A 22,975-nucleotide genomic window follows, 5' to 3' on the forward strand; every position below is an offset into this window, starting at 1 on the left:
TGCAGAAATATTGTGTTGTGTAGGTTGTTCCCAAATGCGTGCCCAGAACTGATGTAGATCTTCAGGGTTTGGGGCATCGCGTGATTGATTTTGATTAGGTCTTTGTTGTGTATTGATAGTTGCTTGTCTTGCTTTGCGATAAAACTGTTTTTCGTTGTATTTAAATTCGTTATTTTGTTGTTTCCTGAGTGTACATGTTTTGTATCTTTGTAATCTGCCGGAGAGAACTGCAAGTTTTTGTTTGAGAGTGTCAAAAGTATGTGAGATGTCTGACGACCTCGGTGGCGCAGTGGTAAAGTGCTTGCCTCTGAACCGAGGGGTCCCGGGTTCGATCCCCGGTCGGGTCATGATGAAAAATGATCTTTTTCTGATTGGCCCGGGTCTTGGATGTCTATCTATCTAAGTATTTGTTATAAAATATAGTACCGTTGAGTTTGTATCTCATAACACAAGTCTAGAACTTACTTTGGGGCTAGCTCAATCTGTGTGATTTGTCCTAATATATTTATATTTTATTTATTTATGTTTGTGTTTTGTGCTTCGTGTGTTGAGTGTGTTTGGTGTTGCTGCAATATTTTATTAACTTCTTCTACTATTCTTGTGCTTCGATTGCCGTTGTTGTATTGTGTTAGTTTAGCTATATTTCTACGTAACTTTTCCACTCTATTTTCTAATCGTCTTTGCCAGTTAGGTTTATGTATTTTGTACGGCGTATGTGATTGTTCTCTATTTCTTAGGGTTAGTTTTGTTCCGTTAGCTTTTGCAGCAGTCCAGGCAGCACTATAAATAGCTATTTGTAAAGTTTCAAAACTGGAATCTTGATTAATTATTTTTGGTAAAATTATGTTATTGATATAATCAACAATAATAGCAAGCTTTTTGGAAGTTTTTTGTCTGGGGATGTAAGTCCTATCCATAGGTAAAGTATCTTTGTAGAAGTCATAAGCTTGTTGAAAAAGATTGTCAATATCAGGCCTTGAGTTTAAATCTAAGTTTGGGGGATTTAATTCCGTTTCCTGTATATTTATAAAATTTATATCACAAATTGGTGTCTCATCATTATCATTTGGCATGTTGACACTATTAGCCCTATAGTCACGGTCTCTATCATTGAGTTCTAATTCTTCAGCTACTTCTCTCTTAATTATCTTAAGTCTGGCGTCGCTAATATATTTATTGTTCACTATTAATCTACGTTGATCAGATATTCTTTGTTCACTTATGTGTGCTAAAGCTGGAAACATATTAATGAAACTCTCGTGGAGGGCTTTCCTATAGGCCGATTGGTTAGTACCTAGAAGTGTTATACGATAGTAAGCTCTCATTATAGCCTCGTTGAGTTCGGGTGTCCATCGCATTCGTGATTGACTGGCCTGTGAATTAGGAACTGGTGTATGAGTGTTTAGTGAATTTGTGTTTGTGGTTGCTAGATGTGTCAGTGATGATGAGGAAGTTGGAGCTAATAATGAGGTTTGAGAGTGAATGTTTGACTGTAAAGTTTGGAGTTCTTGTTTGACATCGTCGTAAATTTGATCAATCTCGTTTTGTGGCAGTAATTTTTTTCGTATTATAGCTCTACGCTGGTCTCCTATTCTTTGGCGACTAACCTGTACGTCTGGGAATCGTTCTATGAATTTTAAGTGGAGAGGTTCGAGATATACTCTTGTGTCAGTATCGAGTGATGTTAACAAAAGGTAAGTGCGCAGAATGAATTTATTCATTTCAGGTGTCCATCGTCTACGCGTTGTGGAAGAGCTCTCAGTGGGTCCAATATCTAAGTCTGGGATGACTTCTTGCACAACACTTTCGAGCATACTACTTAAAGAAGATGCTGATCTATGTCTGGTCATGTATGAAAGACCAGTCGAAGGAACAGATGAAAATAAAGATGTAGAATCGTCTTCCGAGGTTTCGGCTGTAACCTCTACGTCGTGAGCCCGCCTGCTCAACCCACGGCGTCCGGCTGTAGCATCTTGTGTGACGAGAGCCCGCCTGCTCAACTCATCGCCACCGGTGTAACTCGAACTGAAGCACCCAGCACCGGCTCCAAGTGCGCCCCGGCGACCCCCGGGCAGCGGCCGTAAATTATATTTTCTACAATTTTCTTTCTCCATTTTAAATAACGGGTAAAGGTGGATAGTAGGAGAGGAAAGTTGGGATCGTTAGTCGGGAAAGGCATTTTGATGTTTTAAAGTTAAATAAGTACCTCCATGACAGACATGGGTTTATCGTTTCCCTTAAGCCCCCCCACCACGACAAGGTGACCCCTTGGGGGGGTTATTATTATTATTATTATTATTTATATTTCTTTTCTTTTCTCGGTTTCCGATAAACCGGTATACTGATAGCACGGGCCTAAGCCAAGTGGCTATCAGGGAGGGCATCAATATCGTTAATTTGGATCACTTCTTCTCTTCTGCTGGAGCTAGAATCTTGCATGACTTGATAGAGGAGTGTATTATCGAGGTGAGTATTAGGCAGACGGTGTGATTGCTGAGGGATGGGTGTCTGTGTGACAAATGTGTTTATGGAAGAATGAGTGTCTGTTTGCAAGAATTTTCTAACTAGGCGACAGGTGTTTAATATGACAGCTTTTTGTAATAGGTTGTAGGTATGTGGTGCTAGATTTAATGTTCTTAGTGATTGATGTAGTTGCTTCGGGATAACGCCAGTAGATGAGAGGACTATTGGAATTATTGTTACTTTTTTGAGATGCCAGATTCTAGTAATTTCATCTTTTAGTTCGATATATTTGGAAAGTTTTTCAGCTATGGTATTTTGCAGGTTATGTGTGTTTGGTACGGCGATGTCTATGAGAAAAGCAGTTTTATCAGATTTATTTATAAGCGTTATATCAGGTCGGTTGTAATGTATTGTTCGGTCGGTAAGGATGGCTCTGTCAAAATATAGTTTGTTCGTATTATTTTCTAGTACTGTTTGAGGTATATATTTATAGTAGGGCTGTATTGATTCTATAAAGTTACATTGTAGAGCAAGGTTTTGGTGTATGATATTCGCTACTTGGTCATGTCTATGTTTGTAGTCAGTCTGGGCTATGGATTTGCATGCACCTGTAATGTGCTGGATGGTTTCAGATGAACTATTACATCTTCTACAGATATCAGATACTAAGTTTTTTATTATGTATTTTTGGTAATTTCTGGTCTCAATGACCTGATCTTGAATGGCCAGCATGAAGCCCTCCGTCTCCGGGAAGAGTTCGCCTCGACTTAGCCACGCGTTCGACGCCTCTTTGTCGACATGTGGATGGCATAGGTCTTGGCGATGTCTTCCATGTAGAGATTTTTGAGCCCAATCTGAGATTTTTGTTTTATTGTCAGTTAGTGATTCGTTGGCTTGTGTTGTTTGATCACAAAGATTAAGTGGTGTCAGCTTTTTGTCATTGTGTACTATTGATTTATGGAGCTCTGATGTTTCTCTTCTGCTGAAAAAGTAATGCCTTAGGTTCTTTATTTGTTTGTTATGTAGATTTACTATGTCTATGAGACCTCTTCCCCCCTCTTTTCTCGGTAAAATTAATCTTTGTATACATGACCTAGGGTGATGCTTCCGATGTTTTGTCATAGTGGTGTTGATAATGCGTTGTACATTTTTCAGTTCGGATTTACTCCAATATATTATCCCGAAAGAATATGTAAGTAGAGGGATGGCGTAGGTGTTAATTGCTTTTACGGTGTTTTTTGCGTATAGATGTGATCTAAGAATGATGTTTAATCGGTGTCGGAATTGTTTTATTAACTTTAATTTAGTCTCTTTATGCTGTATTTGCAATGCTTGGTTAAATCCTAAGTACTTATATGTTGCATGTTCGTCTAAAGGTTCGATCTGTTGTCCGGATTGCATTGTATAATAGTGTTGATGACTCTTACCCTCTTTTACTGAATTTATTTTACATTTGTCTAACCCAAATTCCATTTTTATGTCATTACTAAACTGTTCGACTATATTAATTAACTGATTTAAGTGATCTTCTGAATTGGCGTATAGTTTTATATCATCCATATACAGGAGGTGGTTGATTGTATAAGTAGTCTGTCCGTTTGTCGTTGTATCTATAAGTGGTAAAGTGTATCCAAGTGAGCTAGAATTTAACATATTTGAAAGTGGATTCAGGGCAAGGCAGAACCACAAGGGGCTGAGAGCGTCCCCTTGAAATATTCCTCTTTGTATTTTTATTGTGTTGGATTCTACTGTTTCAATACCTACTGTAAGTTTGAGTCTAGTTGTCCATGTAGTCATTGCACTTTTTAGAAAATTTATTACAATAGGATTAATTTTATAGATTTCTAAGACCTGTACTAACCAAGAATGTGGGACTGAGTCGTAAGCTTTCTTATAATCGATATATGTGGTGAAAAGATCTGACTTGGATTTCTGAACTTGTGATAATACTACAGAGTCTATTACTAGTTGTTCTTTGCAGCCCTGGCAGTATTTACGACAACCTTTTTGTTGTTCTGCTAGTATGTTGTTATTAGTGATGTGTGTGTACATAAGTTCGGTTATGCAGGATGTTATAATTTTATATAGGGTTTGTAGACATGTAATGGGTCTGTATTTAGCGGGATTTCCAAGGTCGTTATTGTCTTTGGGTATCATTACAGTAGTTCCTGTTGTAATATAGGGTGGCATTAGATTTGGGTCTTTGATGAAATCATTGATGAAATTTAGGAGGTACATATGGGCTGTTGTGAATTTTTTATACCAGTAACTATGAATAAAGTCAGATCCTGGTGCTTTCCAGTTGTGGACATTGCTAAGTACTTTTTCTAAAACATCAACAGAGATATAGTCATAAGTCATTGGTTCAATATTTCTATTATTATGATTCATTTCAGTTTGTATCCAGTCTGCTAATTTGTTATGTTCAAAGGGCTTTTGCCATATCCCAGCCCAAAAATTTTCTAGTGCCGTACTGTTGGGGGGTGTGCTAATGTTAGTAATTTCTTGAGTATTTAGAGATGTTTGTTTCATGTTGCGATAAAATTGTTTTTCGTTATTTTGGAATTGTTTATTTTGATGTTTTCTTAAAGTGCATGTAGTATATCTTTGTAAACGTCCTGAAATAACTGAAAGTTTTTGTTTGAGTGTGTCTAGTGTGTGAGAAAGTTGTGTATTTGGGGATTCATGTGTAGAATGAATTTTATATTGTTCAACAATCTTATTTACATCTGCCGTCAGTTTTCTATTTCTATTTCCATTAATGTAATGAGTTATTTTACTTATCTTACTTCTTACATCATTTAACCTATTTTCTAATCTTCTTTGCCATCGTGGTTTGTATTGTTTATTTCGTACTATTTCTGTTTCGTTAAGTTTTAATTTTGTACCATTCATCTTGGCTGCAGTCCAGGCTGCGCAATAAATTATTGTTTGTAATGTGTTGAAGTCTGTATCTTTATTAACGTATTTAGGTAAAATTTTTGTATTTATATAATCTACTATTATTGATAATTTTTTTGATGTCTTTTGTTTCGGTATGTAGTTTCTTTCAGTTGGGTTAGTGTTGATGTAATGGTGATATACTAATGTGAAAGTGTCATCTATGTCTTGGTGTTTGTCAAAGTTTGATGTGGCGGGTGGGTGGTCTACGGTAAGATTATTTAAGGGCTGTATTATTACATAATCCGGTTCAGAGACAGCTAAATTATTGTTGTTTTCATTGGCTAATTCTTCAGCAACTTCTTGTTTTATAACGTTTAGTCTGTCATCGGTAACGTATTTATTATTTATGATAAGCCTTCTCTGATCTGCAATTCTTTGTTCACTCAAGTGTGACAAAGATGGGAACATACTAATAAAATTATCATGCAAAGCCTTTCTATATGATGTTCGGTTTGTGTCTAACTGTGTAATGCGGTAATAAATTCTAATTATTGCTTCATTTTGCTCATTAGTCCATCTCATGCGTGGTTGTGGATTAGTAAGAGTTATTTGTGTATCTATAAGATTATGCGAATGCGTTTGTATGTTGTGATGGACAGTCTCCAGTTCCTCTTTAACTTCGGCGTATATTTGATCTATTGTACTTTGTGGTAGTAGTTTGCTCCGTATAATGGCTCTACGTTGATCTCCTACTCTTTGTCGGCTGACTGCCATATTTGGGAATTTTTCTATAAATTTAAGGTGAAGTGGTTCAAGGTAAGTTTTTGTGTCAGTATCTAATACTGTCAACTGAAGATAGGTGCGTAGTATGAACATATTCATTTCTGGTGACCATTTTCTACGCGAGTTGGGGCCGCTATCGGTGGGTGCAAGTTCACAGTCTAGGATGACTTCTTGCACAACACTGTCAAGCGTACTAGTTGTGGACAAGGTAGCTGTTCGTCTTGTCATGTAGGAAGGGCGCGTGGAAGGTATAGAAGAAAATAGTGAGTTTGTATCGTCGCCCGATATGTCACCTGTAACCTCTACGTCGTGAGCCCGCTTGCTCAACCCACGCCGACCGGCTGTAGCATCTTGTATGACGGGAGCCCGCCTGCTCAACTCCTCGCCACCGGTGTCACTCGAACTGAAGCACCCAGCACCGGCTCCAGATGCGCCCCGGCGACCCCCGGGCAGCGGCCGCAAATTATATTTTCTGCTATTATTTTTCTCCATTTCAAATAACGGGTATAGGTGGATAGTAGGAGAGGAAAGTTGGGGTCGTTAGTTGGGAAGTGGTATGATTGCTCTTCGGTGTTTTAAAAGCTAAAGTAGTACCTCCATTCCAAGTATGGGTGCAAACCATTTCCCTTAAGCCCCCCCACCACGTCAAGGTGACATTATTATTATAATTATTAAAAGCAAATATTATCAAAATTTCCTAAATTTACTTAAATTATTCTTATTAAACTTATTATTGAGGACAAAGGGCCAAACATTTAGAAAGTGCCAATACTTAATAATTGTTTTAGTTACATATGATTCCGCAATATCGCATTAGGTGTAAACTTGCAATAATAATTGTAAATAAGAAATAAATACAGTAGAAATAAATTGATTTGAACTTGAATCGGCCGACGCTATTGGTGAGAATTATGTTCACATAATACAATGATTTACGTACTATATGAACATATATATTCCAAATATTACATGAGAGCGAAACCTCAAAAATAGTTAGCATTAATAGCTAACATAATTATTTATATATTTTTAAAATTAAAATAGTCGCTGCAAAACAACAGCAGCTTGACTCGAACAAATAAGATAGGTTTTTCCAGTATAATCAAAAAATATTTGGAATTCGAATTCTAAAATAAATAAAAAAAAACATTTTATTGTTAAACACTCAAAGATAACCTTTGCCCTTATTTTAATCCCACAAAGGTCACAAATTGTATCGCCGAATTGTGAACAATTTAATACAATTCATTCGAATTAATTCGAAATTCGTTTCATCATCTCTACATTAGTATGCCGTGGGAATCTTAATCGCGTTGTGAGGTTTTTGATGATATAATACATGTTTTTGTAATGAGAACTGCGTTACAAATGATCGTATTGTTTTAAAGCCTATTTATTTATTTACTTGTTTACATACGCATATATAAAATATTTGAAATTGAATTATTTATTCCTCTTTTTGTTTTTAAGTTTGTACTTTCAATGGTTTTTTTTATATTAGTAATAATAATAATAATTTATGTCATTTTTTTAATGATGTTGGAAGAGTTTTAAGGTCAAGTCCTGGATAAATATAAAACAAACGAGATAAGACTAAGAGAACTGTATTCCTCAAGACACAACTAGTGCCGCGCCGTTTGGCTCTGGTGTAAGAAAAGACAAGAAATTAAATAAAATAAAAAAATTAACATTACCACAAACTGCTATTACATAGACACTTTTTCATCAAGATAGTTTTAAAAAAAAGACAGAAACTACTTAAACATAGGGTCTAAGTTGCTCTTAGTTTAATTCTACCTTTAGTCACATAATATCAAAAGTCTAATTTAAATTGAGACCATTATTTGGCACTTGAGTGATAAAAAGAAACAATTTCCAACTGATAAAAATCCAGGCCTTTCAAAACTCGCAATATCTCCAAAACATAACTTCCACAAAGTTGACTAATAAACAATGTTGCGCAGTCACTCCGGCGACTCGCTGATTAAAAACGTCACTCTCTGAATTGTAACCCTCTTGTTTACTAACGCTCGAGTTAAGCGATTAACTTGGAAAGATCAAGATTAAAATACTTGCGGTCACCTTTCAGACTCAGGCAGTTCCATTTTATTATTACTGTAATAATCTTGTAATAAATACGACATTAGCATTCTCCGCTCGATTCTAAACGTATTACAAAATGACTTTAATTTTTGAGTTTCCTTTACTTAAAGTCCTCTCATCTATGGTTAGATAAGGAAGATGGCTCACATGTGGATCCAAAGCGAAGTGGTAGCTCCTAATGGATTGCTGATTAGTCTCAATGAGGATTGTCCGCTGAGTCAGTTGCTCTGTGAGCATGGTCCTTGACCCGACCCGAAACATCCGAAGTAAAAAAGGTGTTTAATGTTAGATTGTCAACAATTAACGATTGTATGGATAATATGTCTATGTCCTATAGACACTCTAATTATATGATTCGTATCACATACATATATTGTTCCTCAATATTTCGTGCCAGGTAATTCATTTACGCTAGCAATATTATGTGTAAATATGGCTATATATAAAAAAATATAGGTTGTGAGAATGGTTGAAGCAACTACTACACATGCTTGTAAATTTAAAATTCGATTTTTCTCACAATGTACCAATGAAATATTTATTTATTTCTTTTTAGGGTCTTAGAAACAAGGAACTCGAATTAGGAATTTGAATTTAGTAAACCTTTCATAAATTGTTAAGCGTTAAAGTGCCAATTTTTGTTAGAGTCAAGTGTAACCCCTCCTCTATCAATGAAACCGTTGTTCATAGGAATTCAAACGTTACGGCATTGGTAAGAAAACTATCACACCTATGTAGGCTTTATAAGTTTACAAATAATAGTCGACCAACTGTATTCTACTATAAAGCATCGAACAACTCCATGGAATACGGAACCATACACTGCGTCGACTGACACGCACTTGGCCGATCATTTAACGCAATGTGTCAGTAGTGCTGTTCATGTAAAAAAATTCTAGTAACCCTGTCGGGATTAATTTTGATGTTTTGATCCATATACCATATACCTAAATAACGTATAAAAATCCGTATACCGTATCCATATACCTAAATAACGTATAAAAATCCATATACCGTATCCATATACCTAAATAACGTATAAAAATCCATATACCTAAATAACGTATAAAAATCCATATACCGTATCCATATACCTAAATAACGTATAAAAATATATAGAAGCTTATTTTAAAATTATCCTTTATATATTAAAAAGTAGGATGAAAAGAATCGTAGATTTTCCTGTAAAAGACATGATGCTTTGTGATTGAGTTTCAAAACATAATATCCTGTTCGCAAGTACTTCTTTGAGAAATGATTACTTCCAAGATGAATTCGGGCCGATTGTAATCTGTCTACAAAGAATATTATCTTTTATTGTAATGTGTGCAGAGTAAATACGGAAAATATTGAAAACGGCTAATGTTTTCCAGGAATATTTTTCGAGGTTTGCTGCACGAACTTTTTTAGAACTTTTTCTATAAATGAATATTAATGGAAATATGAATATTAATATAAATATAAACATTAATCTAATATGATTTATATTTTTATATAATATTGATGTGATACGAGTATAAATATTTTTTGCTACGATAGGAACTATATTGTACTAAATGTAGCCTGCAGCTTTGTCCGCGATAACCTATGTTTGAGCTCGAGTAAACAATGAACCTATTATAAATTTCATCAAAATCGATCAAGCGGTTAAGCTGTGAAAGCGTGACAGGCAGACTATTGCATTTATAATATTAATTTGTTCGAAATAACTTTATTGCACAATAAAACGTATAGACACAAGAAACAGAAAACGCACTAACAATGGTAGACTTGTCCCATGGAGGGATTAGTATGGAAGTACGTCAAGTATTATATTGTGTATACAGCTTTTTAAGAAAAACTAAAAAAATATAATTTGACGTGAACGCCTGTGACATTTATATATTTTTAAATTGTTATGTAATACGACGTCGCAGAATTTAGTGGCAGAAAACTTGACATAATTTTAAACACGCGCTGGGATTATTTTCGCCATATAATTACAAAGTTTTACCCCCTTTTGTTCCTGTGGTTACCTTAACATGTATCCTGAATTATTAAGGTCTCGAACTCGGAAATTGTTAAATTTCCATCCGCCACAACTAATTTAATAACCGATTCATAGAACACAACCGATATGAGCTGAAATTTAATTAGAACTCCCAAAATATTGTCTTCATTAAGATTCGCGCCTTTGAGCAGCTTTTATTTGAAAAGTTTCGTATTCGAGAAGTTCGTTATCAGGTCTCATTGTCTTGATGAGACTCCGTGATGCTTTGTATGAGATTATTGTGGCTGCATTTCTAGATATTGGGGCGAATAAATCTGAGGTATAATGGCCTCCTTGACCACTCACACACACCACAATATAGATCGTAAAACTGTCTCACATCAGCGGATATTTTAATAAAAGTTTCAAGCTGATATAAAATTTTGAAAAGAAAATAAAAATAATGTTTGGCTAAGTTTTGCACTTCTTAAGATAATACATTTTATATTTGACTTTCCTTCATCTTTATGCTTCTTTAGCCATAGATTGTCGGAGCCTAGGTCCCAACGCTCTATAGCTGTGCAATCAGCCACGACAGCATGCACAGTGTTTTGTCGAATATTCAACGATCGAAACCATGTACCTACAAGATTTAAGTTATTTATCACTAGCGGCGCTTCCTTATTCAGATAAAACAATAAATTATATAACTAAACCTTCTTGAGGACTCACGCTATCTATAAAAAAACCCGCATCAAAATACGTTGCGTAATTTTAATGATCCAAGCATGAATTGTGCTTGTGAAAAATATTATTATCATCTTAAAATATCATCGAAAAAGTTACCTTGGCATATAATGGTGATGATCTGAATGACGCTGATTGCGAAACTCTTACAGGGCCCTCGTCTCCCGAACATCTTCATCACCAATCAATTAGACAGGAGTGCGGGCTCATGTAGTATCTGGAACAAGATAATTTATTTGTGAAAATGATTTGTTGACATTTAAACTTTATCAAGCGTCGTAAGTCCTAAAGAAGGCACTAACGCGGTGGGTATTGCCCAAGTTCTGGGATACGTCACGGGTTAAGAGATGATTCCAGAGTCATCCCAGATACTACAGAATACAGCATCGTTGAGTTATCTGAAACTAACTTTGGGGCTATCTTAATCTGTGCTATGTGAATGTTTCTACATATATTTGTATTTATCCCCACATAACTCATTTACGAATTGTCGATAGTAACATACAAAAGTAATGACTGATTGACAGATATAAACAAAAAATTAACCCTACTAATGTATAAAAAATAACTGAATTCGATTGACAGGCGCAACGAGGCTCTCTGATTAATTACAGCGATAAATATTGAAAGATAACAACCGATAACTTTGATTTATTGAAAGATCGGCGAATGAGGTCGAAGCTTTGGAGATTCATTTTTTTACATAGTTGAATTATTGATTTCTAGAAAAGTAATTTCTGTGTTAATTCAGTGATTTTTACACGAGTGAAGCCACGGGCCTACTTCTTCTCTCCAACTATAATGTGATAATGATGTCCGACCGATTTCAGTCATTGCGATAACTTCAACGATTTTGAACTTATCTTACTTATCCTATCAAAAGAATCTTATAAACGTGAAAGTAATTTTATTCATTACCTCTTCACGCATCCAATCTTCTTGAAATATATACATGTAGTAATTACGAAGAAGGACTTAGGGTACTATTCATACTGAAAATAACTGGTCCCGTGGGAATAGATGTGTGCCGAGCCGCGGATAAAAGCTATAGTATGTTATATTTTACCACACAGGTGCGCCACGCCACCAAGCCTCAACAACTCAAGTAGCCTGAATTAGATTGTCCCAAGTGCAGGTTATATATATTAGGATAGAGAGAGCGAGAGAGTGGATGGTCTATAATATAAGGAAGGAGAGACGCCACATTCGCACTAGTCTACTTATATAAGACTTTTGCCCATGAATGCCTAATCTCCCTCCACAACTTATCCGGCGATTATTCCGTAACTATTATTAATAGTGCGGGCGTGAACAATCGGCTCTTAATAACGATGGTAGTTAAGTACGGCGCTAAGCACCCTCAGACAATTTGAGGTGAGGTTACGTTGTATATTGTCTTGAACGTTGGTGCAAATTATTTTGAGAATAGGTACGCTGATGCGGTATTTGTTGGGTTAAAACAAAAGGCGTTTACTGGGGAATCGATTTTGTTTCTTTGAATTTTAAGTTTTAATTAGGTATCGTAAGTACAGTGTATTTGATTTGTAAATTTGTAAACACCAGCAACGTGAAATACAACAAAAACACTAACACAAAAACAAAATTATTTTTTTACTTGTCTCCAAGGAGTAAAAATCAACGTCATATTTATCATCTGTCCTAGCCATAGAGAGAAAAAACCACGATCAAAGCCATTTTCTTATCATTCTCTAAGTTACATATTTTTTGGCACTGTACAACTGAAAACAAATTGAGAACATCCTCTTTTGTGTAGTCGGTTAAAAAGACACAATTTTCACAGTTTCACGGACGCGGCATAAAAAAACCTCTCTCTGTCATTGCGTGAACTTATCTCATTTAATTTGAAGTCGACACTTCTCGCCATTCTTCGCCATGTATGTATGCTTCGATTTTTAGTTGAAATGATGCATGAAATTGACAACAATTTATCAACAAACTCCTATGAACTATTAAACAACTAAGTATAGACACGACACATAGGCTTGAAACTGATAGAAATTGGTTTCAGTGAGATGTAGTTCACCAAAGAGCATTGAGTTGCTACAAACGATAATATGAGATCGCGACGTAGCGGATATAAAACTTTGTGGATGTGGTGCAAGTGACGCGATATTTCTGTTTACTCACTGTTTATCTACACATCAAATAATTTATTTACTTATTTACGTACACAACAGAAAAGTGTAAATATAAAACTTACATATAAATAAGTAAGGTTTTATTTATTTCTAGAAATTTCTTCCAGTAGACCCGCGAAGTGAGAGGTGTTGTGTAATACACATTTCCTTTTAATAAATGAATTAAAAAGATGTTTATAATAATTACTTTTACCAATAATTGATATTATAAAGCAAATTATTGCAAATAGATGAACCAAAAAAAGAACTTTATAGAATTAGTTTTGATTCTAATTTATCCTGAAGCTCTAATAAAAAATAATAAAAAATCTAACAACAAAAACACGTAACATTATTTAATTTTTAGCCCTTGGAGCCTAAAATGTAGCACTACAGTATATACAGTGTGTGTGTACAGTAATGTACAGTGCGCTTCAAAAGGGATGTACTCCCAAGTACTGAGGACTCTGAGGTTGTGGAATGATCTGACTGTAATTATGAAGAAAATATTAATATGTGGGTTAGCGCGCAGGTGACACTGCTGGTACCAGTATATCAGGCGTCCACAGGCCATGGTGACCAGTGCATGCCTGTTTGTTTACCTAGTAGTTTAATAGAAAGTGGTATGAAAAATGTGCTCGACATTGTGATTTATGCGTGTACGGTTAGAATTATAAAAATCGCCGTTTATTCATGACTTTCGGCTCGCCCGGGGCAACTCTACGGAAGTCACCCTCGCTCGTGCCCAGAAACCTGATTTATCCGACGATCAAATTCAATTGTGTCCGACAAGAAATTGACTAAAAATTCTGCCGCCACCGTTGCGTCTTTTATGGATTTCAATTGTTCCATTTTGAGGTTAGTTTGATGTTCGAAATTAGTACAACTTTATTGATTGACCAGATTGTTTACTTTGTACAATAATAAATAAAAAGGATAAATGTAATTTTTGACAGTTTTTTAAAGTGACTGAAAACATTGTTTGGATAATATAATTATTTAACCTTCTCTTACATAAAAGATCGGTAACTAAACTAAAATCTCGTTTGGCCAATCATTAAAATAAAACCAATAAATTAATCAACGGAATCGCGTAACATTTGTATTGAAAATAAAACAAGTAATGTTAAAATAAATAAACCAGATACAAAGGGAATATTTATGTTTCGATATCGCCGCACAAAGGGCAAATTATCTATAAATTGTATGTCATAGCCGCGGGTCACGTCGCTCCTACTTTGTAAATACCGATAAAATGTTGGCCAAATATTTTTCACAATTTTCAAATTTAAATACATCATTTTTACAAATTGAGACTTGTGGTACCGCAATAGAGTTGTAAATTGAATGGCGAAGGCGGTAAACCCGCAAGCGAACATCGACTGTAATTCATCTTTGTACCACAGACTAAGTATAGTCAGCCATTTTGTTGCCGTCTGCAACTTTGGCGACGTAATTGGCTATTGATTGTTAAATGTTTTCAGTTAATCTGCTTAGTCCGTTGCTTCGTTTTTGAGTTTCGTTAGTCAATTTCGAGGTTAATTGTTGAAACAAGGTTTGAATTACGCTGAATCTCTTATTGTATCTCCTTAAAGAAGATGAGGCGTACCTTTTATTACATTGAATAGCTGAATAGAGACTTTGTGATCAAATGATTTCATGCATATTTTTTTATTTGAATAGAAAGTTTCTGATCTTTTAACTCTTTAATCCAGAATTTTCTATTTATTATTTTCCAATTATTAATGACATAATTTCCTCGGAGCATGGGCACTGCAGCGTTATATTCGTATTTGCCTATTTAGCCTGGACCATCTCAGGAAACGGCGCGCGGCACGCTTCCCGGCTATTAATCTTATCAACTTCACACCTCGCTAGATTAGTAGGGAGTCGAAGGTTGTCGACTTGTGTACAATTTTCTCTTGTAAATAATTCGTTAGTAAGTAATTATTTTACATTTTGTATGCTCCGTTTACTTAAAAATTCTACTTGCTCAGTTTTGATATGATTTTCAATGAAATGCTAAAACAAGAAAGTGTTCACATCAAGAAAACTTGTCACTTTTGTACGTTTATTTTAAGCTAACATCATAAGCTTGTTATTGTGTCATGTCAGTTTTGTGAATCCTAAATAATAATTTTAAAAATATTATGTGCGTCTAAATATTTAAATAAAAAACACAACTGTTATTAATTTAGACCTTTATAAAATGCCTAGTCAAAGAGGGTATACAACTAAATGCTCGGAAAGAGTCTTTCGACAAATATTTTTTTGACTTTTGCTGTTCAGTTATTAAATCCTTTTACTGTTCAGTTATTAAAAACATGAAAAATATGCCTGTAATTACCTTTTTATTAACTCTAGGCTTAAATATGCCTATTTTTAGTTTGATATAACCAAGGAAGTAACATTTTTCGTGAAAACTGTACCGGCAATGGCATAGCTTTTAAAAAAGAAGAAAAATCGAGTCCCACAAGAGGAGAAACGTGCAAAAATATAATTTTTTTAAAAAATACGAAGGACAAAAATATATCTTACTGTTAAGTACATCTTTGAAGCAACTTTGAATGGTGGTATCATATTTTTGTTTCAACATCTAAGAGCTAAAAGTGGCGCCTGGATATTTGATTTCATTTCGGCCGCGACGACCCATCCTTATTCAATTACTAATGGCTCTCACTTACCTTCTATAATAGCGAGTATTTCTATTTTTTAACAATTTACATTTGAAGATGGAAATTTTGGACCTTTTTATGTACTACTCGAAGGTTAATAAAATTTAAAATAATCAAAAATATTGGTAACTTGAGACAACATATAGAGATATTGTCAAATATTTCCCTTGAGATCAAGTAACGGAAACATGTTGTTATAATTTTTCCCGAAAAATAAACCATTCCCAATATATCCGGCATCTTGCTTACACATTGTAATTTATAACAAACCCTGAGCCACTTTGATTTAGGGTTCAATTTAATCTTAATAGTTCTTATTTTAGCCCCAACTTTATCCAGAATTTCCACAGTCATATTTCTTCCGAGATAGTTTAACTTTAACTCGAAGTTACGTTGAAATTTACTGCAGCACTAGTTTCAATTAAATTGCTGAATGAAACGAAATGCTGTGTTTATTTAATTTCTCTTTTGAAAGATGCAAATATTTCGACATAGCGGAGATGTCGTAGCTACATATTTCTTACAGTGAATATGTGGTATTCATCGGGGACATGAAGGTACATTGCGGACGGTTTTTCAGATGTGTCTTTGTTATTGATTTGAAAAGTTTTTAATTATAAAAATATGGGTAACAAAATATTGTACATACTGTCCTATTGTCAAATCTTATGTGTCTATTAGATATTGTTTGATACATTTCTGAACGCAAAAATGATGGTCGGTTTTGCTACCACCAAACTCTTCCCAACGTAATTTAATCTAAAGAATGTATTTTAATGAAAGTATTATGAGATATTGATATTGTCCACGAAGTCAGTCATCCAGTCCTTAGTCGGCTAAACCATTATTAATAAAATAAAAAAGCGAGCAAAATTAACGACATTTCTTTAATAAAATGACTTCAAAAGACTTAATTTAAACGGCGTAATCGCCGAACTATTCAGGAAAGCACAATGGTCTCAAAGATAAATAGGAAATTATTATTCTTGAGATGCGAAAAATCGCCTGTCAAGCGCACTTCGATCCCCGAAATATTTCAATTCCTTTTATATTTTATTCCCCCAAATCATTTCGAGGCCCCACTCATTTGCGGGATGTTTCCTAAACCACTTTAATATAACAGGATGAGGCAAAAATGTTCAGTCACGCTCCTTATTACCCAGTTTAAGATTTTCAATTTAATCGCATTATAACCCTTGGAAATATTCATATTTGGGAAAAATTGAAAGGGATCGTAGAGTCCGCTCGTTTGGTTTCGATTAAGGGCTGTCGATGATACAAATATTTGTTAAATTTTATTCTAAAACAAAAAATGCGTTTTTGTTTTTTAAAATTTATGTCGATAAATTTGTTAATTTTCAATAATAAAATAGTGATTGATTTATTGGCTGTACGATATGTATTTAATAGTCATTTTATTTAATTAATATTGAAGTTAATGAAATTAACAATTTGTCTGTTTGGGAGTGAATGAGATCTATAATTATGTGATAAATTACAAAAAAAAAAAGCATTCAGAATACAATCAGCGCCATGTAAAGCCATTTTATCTGTCTTTATCTGACAAAGCAATACAGTAAATATCCATTACACTTAAAAAATGTTGTTTTAGTACATCCATTGGGATTCCAATATATTCAAGATATAATAGCACAGGAATAATCATAATATTATTGTTAGCCCGACAACGGCAAAATGTTATTCTGATAATAATCCCATCATTAGGTAATAAAACATGGTTGTGATTCAATTTGCGTGATTCGCAAGCTGCCGGCGGCGGTGGGGGCATGCATGGGCCTTAGGAAGGTCTTTTATTTTTGTACACTATTAGATTTTGGCCGCTGCTTCACCCGCGTGAATTTCCCACGCGATTAATTTTCCAATTATTTTTCCGGAATGAAAGGTACCTTATGTCTTTTTCCATACTTCAAACTACATGTATGCAAAACTTCAAGATTTCAAGAAGATTGATCCAGTAGATAGAGCGTAAAGAGTTAACAAACAAACATACTTTCGCATTTGTAATATTAGTTAGGATTAAGGATAGCGATATCGGCCCGGCTTTCGGTAATAAATTGGCTGAATAACGGTGAAAAATTGCGTTGTTTAAAATAAATCTTAGATACAAACAGACATAGAGAGCGACTAGAGAGTTTTAATATTATGTAGTAACTAGCAGTTGCCTGCAGTTCCTCTCGTAGAAAAAAAACCTTGTGTCCTTTGGGTATGATTTTTGAAAAACGTTGATTATGTTATATCTTGTATCAAAATCAATCAGTTTGTTGCTAAAAGTTAACAGACGTACAGAAACACGGGCATATATGTAAATAGTTGGAAGCATGGACTACGTCTCGCGGCTGGGTACGATTCCGCCATGTTATTTTTAAAGCATAACTGCATTCCCAATTATTAAAAGTAAATTTAAAAAATCCCTTCTTAAAGTACTTACGACACTCATTTAATGCAAAATTTCAAATAATTAATGAAAATAATTTTGTCTACGCTGTCTTATATATTTGAAACTAAATATGTACCTATATAGGTTTCATATAAGCAATAGACTATATTCACAGCAACATTTACTTTATATAATATAATATTTTTATTTTCACCAACGTCGTGAGTATAAAAGTGATGAAATTCTAGAATATTTCAAAAATCAACAGTCGCGTGTCACGTCCAGTGTAAAAGCATTTTCGTGCTTGCTGCTTAGCTCGAAAATACCGAGTCGAGATATATATGAAATATACTGTTATTCCGTTGATGTATGTGTGAAAAAACTTTTTGCTCAAATGAGTTTCTGTATATCTTCTTAGCAATAGTCGTTCCGAAATGCTGGTAGTTTGTAGCTTTGATAAATATTATTAATTTAGAATATGAAATTAGAGTTTGATGTCTGAATAAATACTTCGAGTGTATTTTGTATTTCTTTTAGTGTTTACGTTTCAGTTAACTAAACGAGATCCCTCCATGGGATAAGTCCGCCGTTTCCATCATTGTTTCTATTTTTGAAGTGAAAACTTCTTTAGCGGCGTTGCGCACTTTTCATGTTGGGTAAAAAATGTTAAACTCGCGTCAGGACACGTCGTGACCCTCATCGAAAATTCGTAAGACGTCAAAAATGCACAACGTTAATTCAAGTTTTTACTTCTGCCGACACTGTCGGAGTGCAACCGTATTTTTTTATTGTAGCTATTAACAAATTTATAATTAAACAAAGATTATTTGACGACTTTTCGTTCTGTCTGTGATGCTAGGAACATAATGTCGACTATAAGTTTGTGTATAATTTTAAGGTACGATTACATGAATATTAATATTGTTATCGAAACCACTGAACGTTTTGTATTGAAAACTCCGCGCTGACAATACGCCGAGTTTCTCAATACAAAACATACAATAGTTTTGTGATAACATATTTTGATGACATATATCATTTTCCACTGCAGTTTTTGACGGTTGACTGACATTATGTTCTTTAAAAATTACCTTTTTTGAAAATCTCTGTAAATTAAAAACTTAATAAAATACACGTGCAACCGTGTCACCGCGCTGAATCGGTTCGTTTAACATTCCACAACTAGATTTGCTCCAGTCAAAGTCTCAGCATTTACCTATTAATCAGACATTCCCATAGGTACTTTTTCACGTTCAATTTTAAATTATATGTATGCCTAATATTTTTTATTACTCAAAAGGCTACAAAATATCAGAATATTTATTAAACACAGTTATTTTTATCTGCATTACTTCTCTCGTCGGCGGTCAGCTCAGATAATATGTATTTCCTGAGCTACCACTAGCATTTCTTTTGATTGGATGGAGACCATAGATAAAATAGACCAATCAAAAAGACAACAGTACACGCCGGGTTTTCATTATTGTAGAAGTTTCGGTTTATGTAAGTGTATAAAATCTACTAAAACAATACATTTTTAAATGATAGACACACTGGTAAAATATTATTTTAAATGTACTTAAGGCAAAATTTAAGATAAATAAATATTTTTAGTTACATATATTATTTTCGGTTCTCTGGTTGGCTTAGAATAATAAAGGAAATAAATAAAGTTACGTCAAATCTTTACTTTCATAGTAATTGTCGGACGCTTTGCACAAGCGGCAGGGGAGAACGGCCAGTGAAATTGAGGGAAGCGTTATGGCGCTAAATTATTGGTTATGGAGGAGTGTGGGGATTACTTGACGGCCGGACAGTTGGGCAATATTAGCCATAGATAATGTGGATTTGTAATATAATGAGCGGTGTTGTATTTTGTTGGGGTGTGTCGAATACGATAGGTATATAAAATATATAGGTATATTTTTTGGATTATTTCCGCCGTAAAAATTTACTGTTTGTTTATTGTCTATATAATTATATGTAAGTTTTGAATTTCTATGGATGGCTTTGGGTAAAACCATATTTAAAAAAATTGCCTAAATGTATAATTTATCTCTGTACCAAATTTCATCAAAATCGGTCCAGTGGTTATTCATTACAAATAAAAAAGAAACATAAATACAAATTTTTCCCTTTTATTTTATTAGTAAGGTTTCCTGATAATTGATGAAATTTAAATGTACGCAGTTAATAATATAATGGGTTTAAAATAAAATGTTTTACTGAAAAAAATCAACAAATTAAGCACTATTCATTAAAGGCCAATTATTTTTAGTTGAAATTGTGCTCAGACAATATATTTACCTGCTTTCCAAACTCGTTCATAGTAATAGCTACCCACAATAGGGCTATCACATTTCAGAATATGCTAGATATTTAAAGGATTTTAAAAATGAGGCATTTTACTGACGTTCTAACCTTGTTCAGATGTCAAGTTAACTTCAAAGTTGTTTATGTGTTACTTTTGTGTATTTTTGCAAGTAAAGTTCCAATTTAATCAAAAGCAAGCAATCTAATAAAAACTGAAGATTAGTGGAACGAACATTAACAAGATTTTAATAATTCATGAAAATCATATCGTGTGAAAAGTTCCTTCGATCTTGCAATCTCTATAAGGTATTATATAAATAAGAATAAAATAACACGTTATATTATAATTTATGTATACAAATTAATAGCTTACTTATATCATTAATCCGCTATGTAGCCTCTGTAATCGCTTTTTCGTTAACTTCGTTGAAATCCTTCATAGTGGTGGAAATTTAGGCAGTTGGAACTCAATATTTTCATCAATCAACAGCTCAAAAGTATTGCAAAGATAGATTATTTTCTATATTTTATCAGTTCATGAGTCATCATTTTTATATAATTTTATATGTTATTTATTATTAAGTTTTATATATTATTAGAAAAAAAAACATTGTAAGAAACAATAATGGTAAGCCCTTCTGGCATGATAGGGACCAACACTGTTCAATTCGGCATTTCTTCTCAGCAGTGGTCGTTCCGAAATGCCAGTAGTATGTAACTTGTGAGAAATAATTATAAATATAAAAATTGACGAGAAAAAGTGCCTGTGAAGGTCTAATTTCTGAATAAATGATTTGAATTTGAATTTTGAATTTGAATAATTTTTTGCGGTTTTTATAAATATTACATAGCTATTGATATCTCTCGTGTAGTAACCCTGTCAGCAACTTGTAAAGGCCGTATTTCAATTTGCAACTAAAAGGTTGCCATAAATTGCGGTTCGTATTAACGTTCGTGGAAGTTTTACAAAGCTACCAACGTGTGATCCACAGTTATTGTCGATTTAAGACGACAATCTATTGTGTCGATATATTATGACTGTGTTTTTGCTTCTCTACTATAACATAAAAAAATATGAGTAAGTAAGAAAAACAAATTATCGAAAAATTATATTGATATGATATGGGGTTAATGTTATATAGTTTTCATTTTGTAGAAATGTATCGTTTGCTTTCAATGGCTCAATGTGGATCACAGAAATGCAATTACTTTTAGCAAAACTAAAGTAATACGATGAAGATAAACAAATGGAAGTGTAGTTACATGAGCGTAAAATGAGCTTAATAATCGCTCATAACTGTAATTTCAGTTTTATCACCAAATAAAGACATTACGCCCGCAATATTCGCGAAGGAACAGCGCAAAAACGTAAAAAATTATCATCACCTCATTCTCTTCGGGCGCAAATAAAAAAGTGAGTTTGGAGTAATTTTTTTACAAGCTTTACACATAGCAGCAATAAAAACGCCTCGGCGAGGAGGGCCGGCGATATTTCATTTTACGTCTCACTCGAGTCGCCTCCGACACAAATTAAAGAGAAAACAGAGATAGGTACTTTATCATTATTTGATAGCAATACCTAATCTACTAGTTCATATAATTGTATCGATCAATGTTACACATATGTACAACATGAGGTAAGGTGTATCATTATTACATATTAGATTCTCCGAGATCTTATTTACGTAGTCCTAGTTTGTTGCACCATTCAACTTGTATGATCTCGGCATTTTATTAAAATATTTTTAGTAGTGTCCCCCCTAAAAATGTTTCAATAAAATGGTGTACATTGCCTTGTTCTGCAAAGATTAAAGTTAAAGTCAAAGTTGAGTGGCGCAACGCACACTTAGCACTTCTTCTCGAATGAAAATAGCAGCTTAACAATATGGTTCTTAGCCACCGTAATTGTCTTGCCAGTGCGGCGTTGTACACATTATTTACTTTAGTAGTTACTAATCTTTTTATTGACAGATAAAATTAATTGTTTATTTCAATTGTCATTAATACTACGATGAGATGAGATGAGACGGCGTTTACGGGACTGTAGTTTTGAATACCGTTTCTGATGGTTCCTGGTCCAAAGGATGCCTATTGCCATTTCAGAAAGTAAACAGCCAAATTAGTGGGCACTTTTGTACCAGTTACCATTCCGTGTGCTATACATGAATAGTTTTTAGGTTATCTTTCTGTGTCATCTATATTTGGTGTTCGTTTCGAGTCCGCCCCTGTCTTTGACACTGGGAATGAAAGTTTAAATGTCTCCGGGAATAATGTGGGCTACGTGCGACTCTAGGGCGATCTGTGCCCCTCATGGGGAATTACTTGTATAATGCAATTTCGGAGGCCATAAAATGCAATTTTATCGCGCCGACTAAGATGTTATGGATGAAGTATAATAATTACATTATCAATGTATATTAAATATAGTCAAATTCAGATCATTTATTCAGATACTAGACCTTCTCGGGCACTTTTTCACGTCAAATTATATTCTATACTAGCG

The 22,975-nt window shown here is 34.2% G+C and overlaps 1 protein-coding gene across 2 annotated transcripts in view; it reads right to left on the reverse strand.

The window, feature by feature from the left end:
• The window catches only part of LOC128670825 (lachesin-like), a 77,249-nt gene that overhangs the window by 45,597 nt on the left and 8,677 nt on the right, over positions 1–22,975 (reverse strand). For both annotated transcript variants that reach the window (XM_053746821.2, XM_053746820.2), the window contains exon 2: positions 11,048–11,165. In XM_053746821.2, the coding sequence (XP_053602796.1) occupies positions 11,048–11,126 (79 nt within the window). In that variant the 5' untranslated portion in view covers positions 11,127–11,165. The remainder of the gene's footprint in view (positions 1–11,047; positions 11,166–22,975) is intronic.

Source organism: Plodia interpunctella, chromosome 6 (assembly GCF_027563975.2).
Source record: "Plodia interpunctella isolate USDA-ARS_2022_Savannah chromosome 6, ilPloInte3.2, whole genome shotgun sequence".
Taxonomy (NCBI): domain Eukaryota; kingdom Metazoa; phylum Arthropoda; class Insecta; order Lepidoptera; family Pyralidae; genus Plodia; species Plodia interpunctella.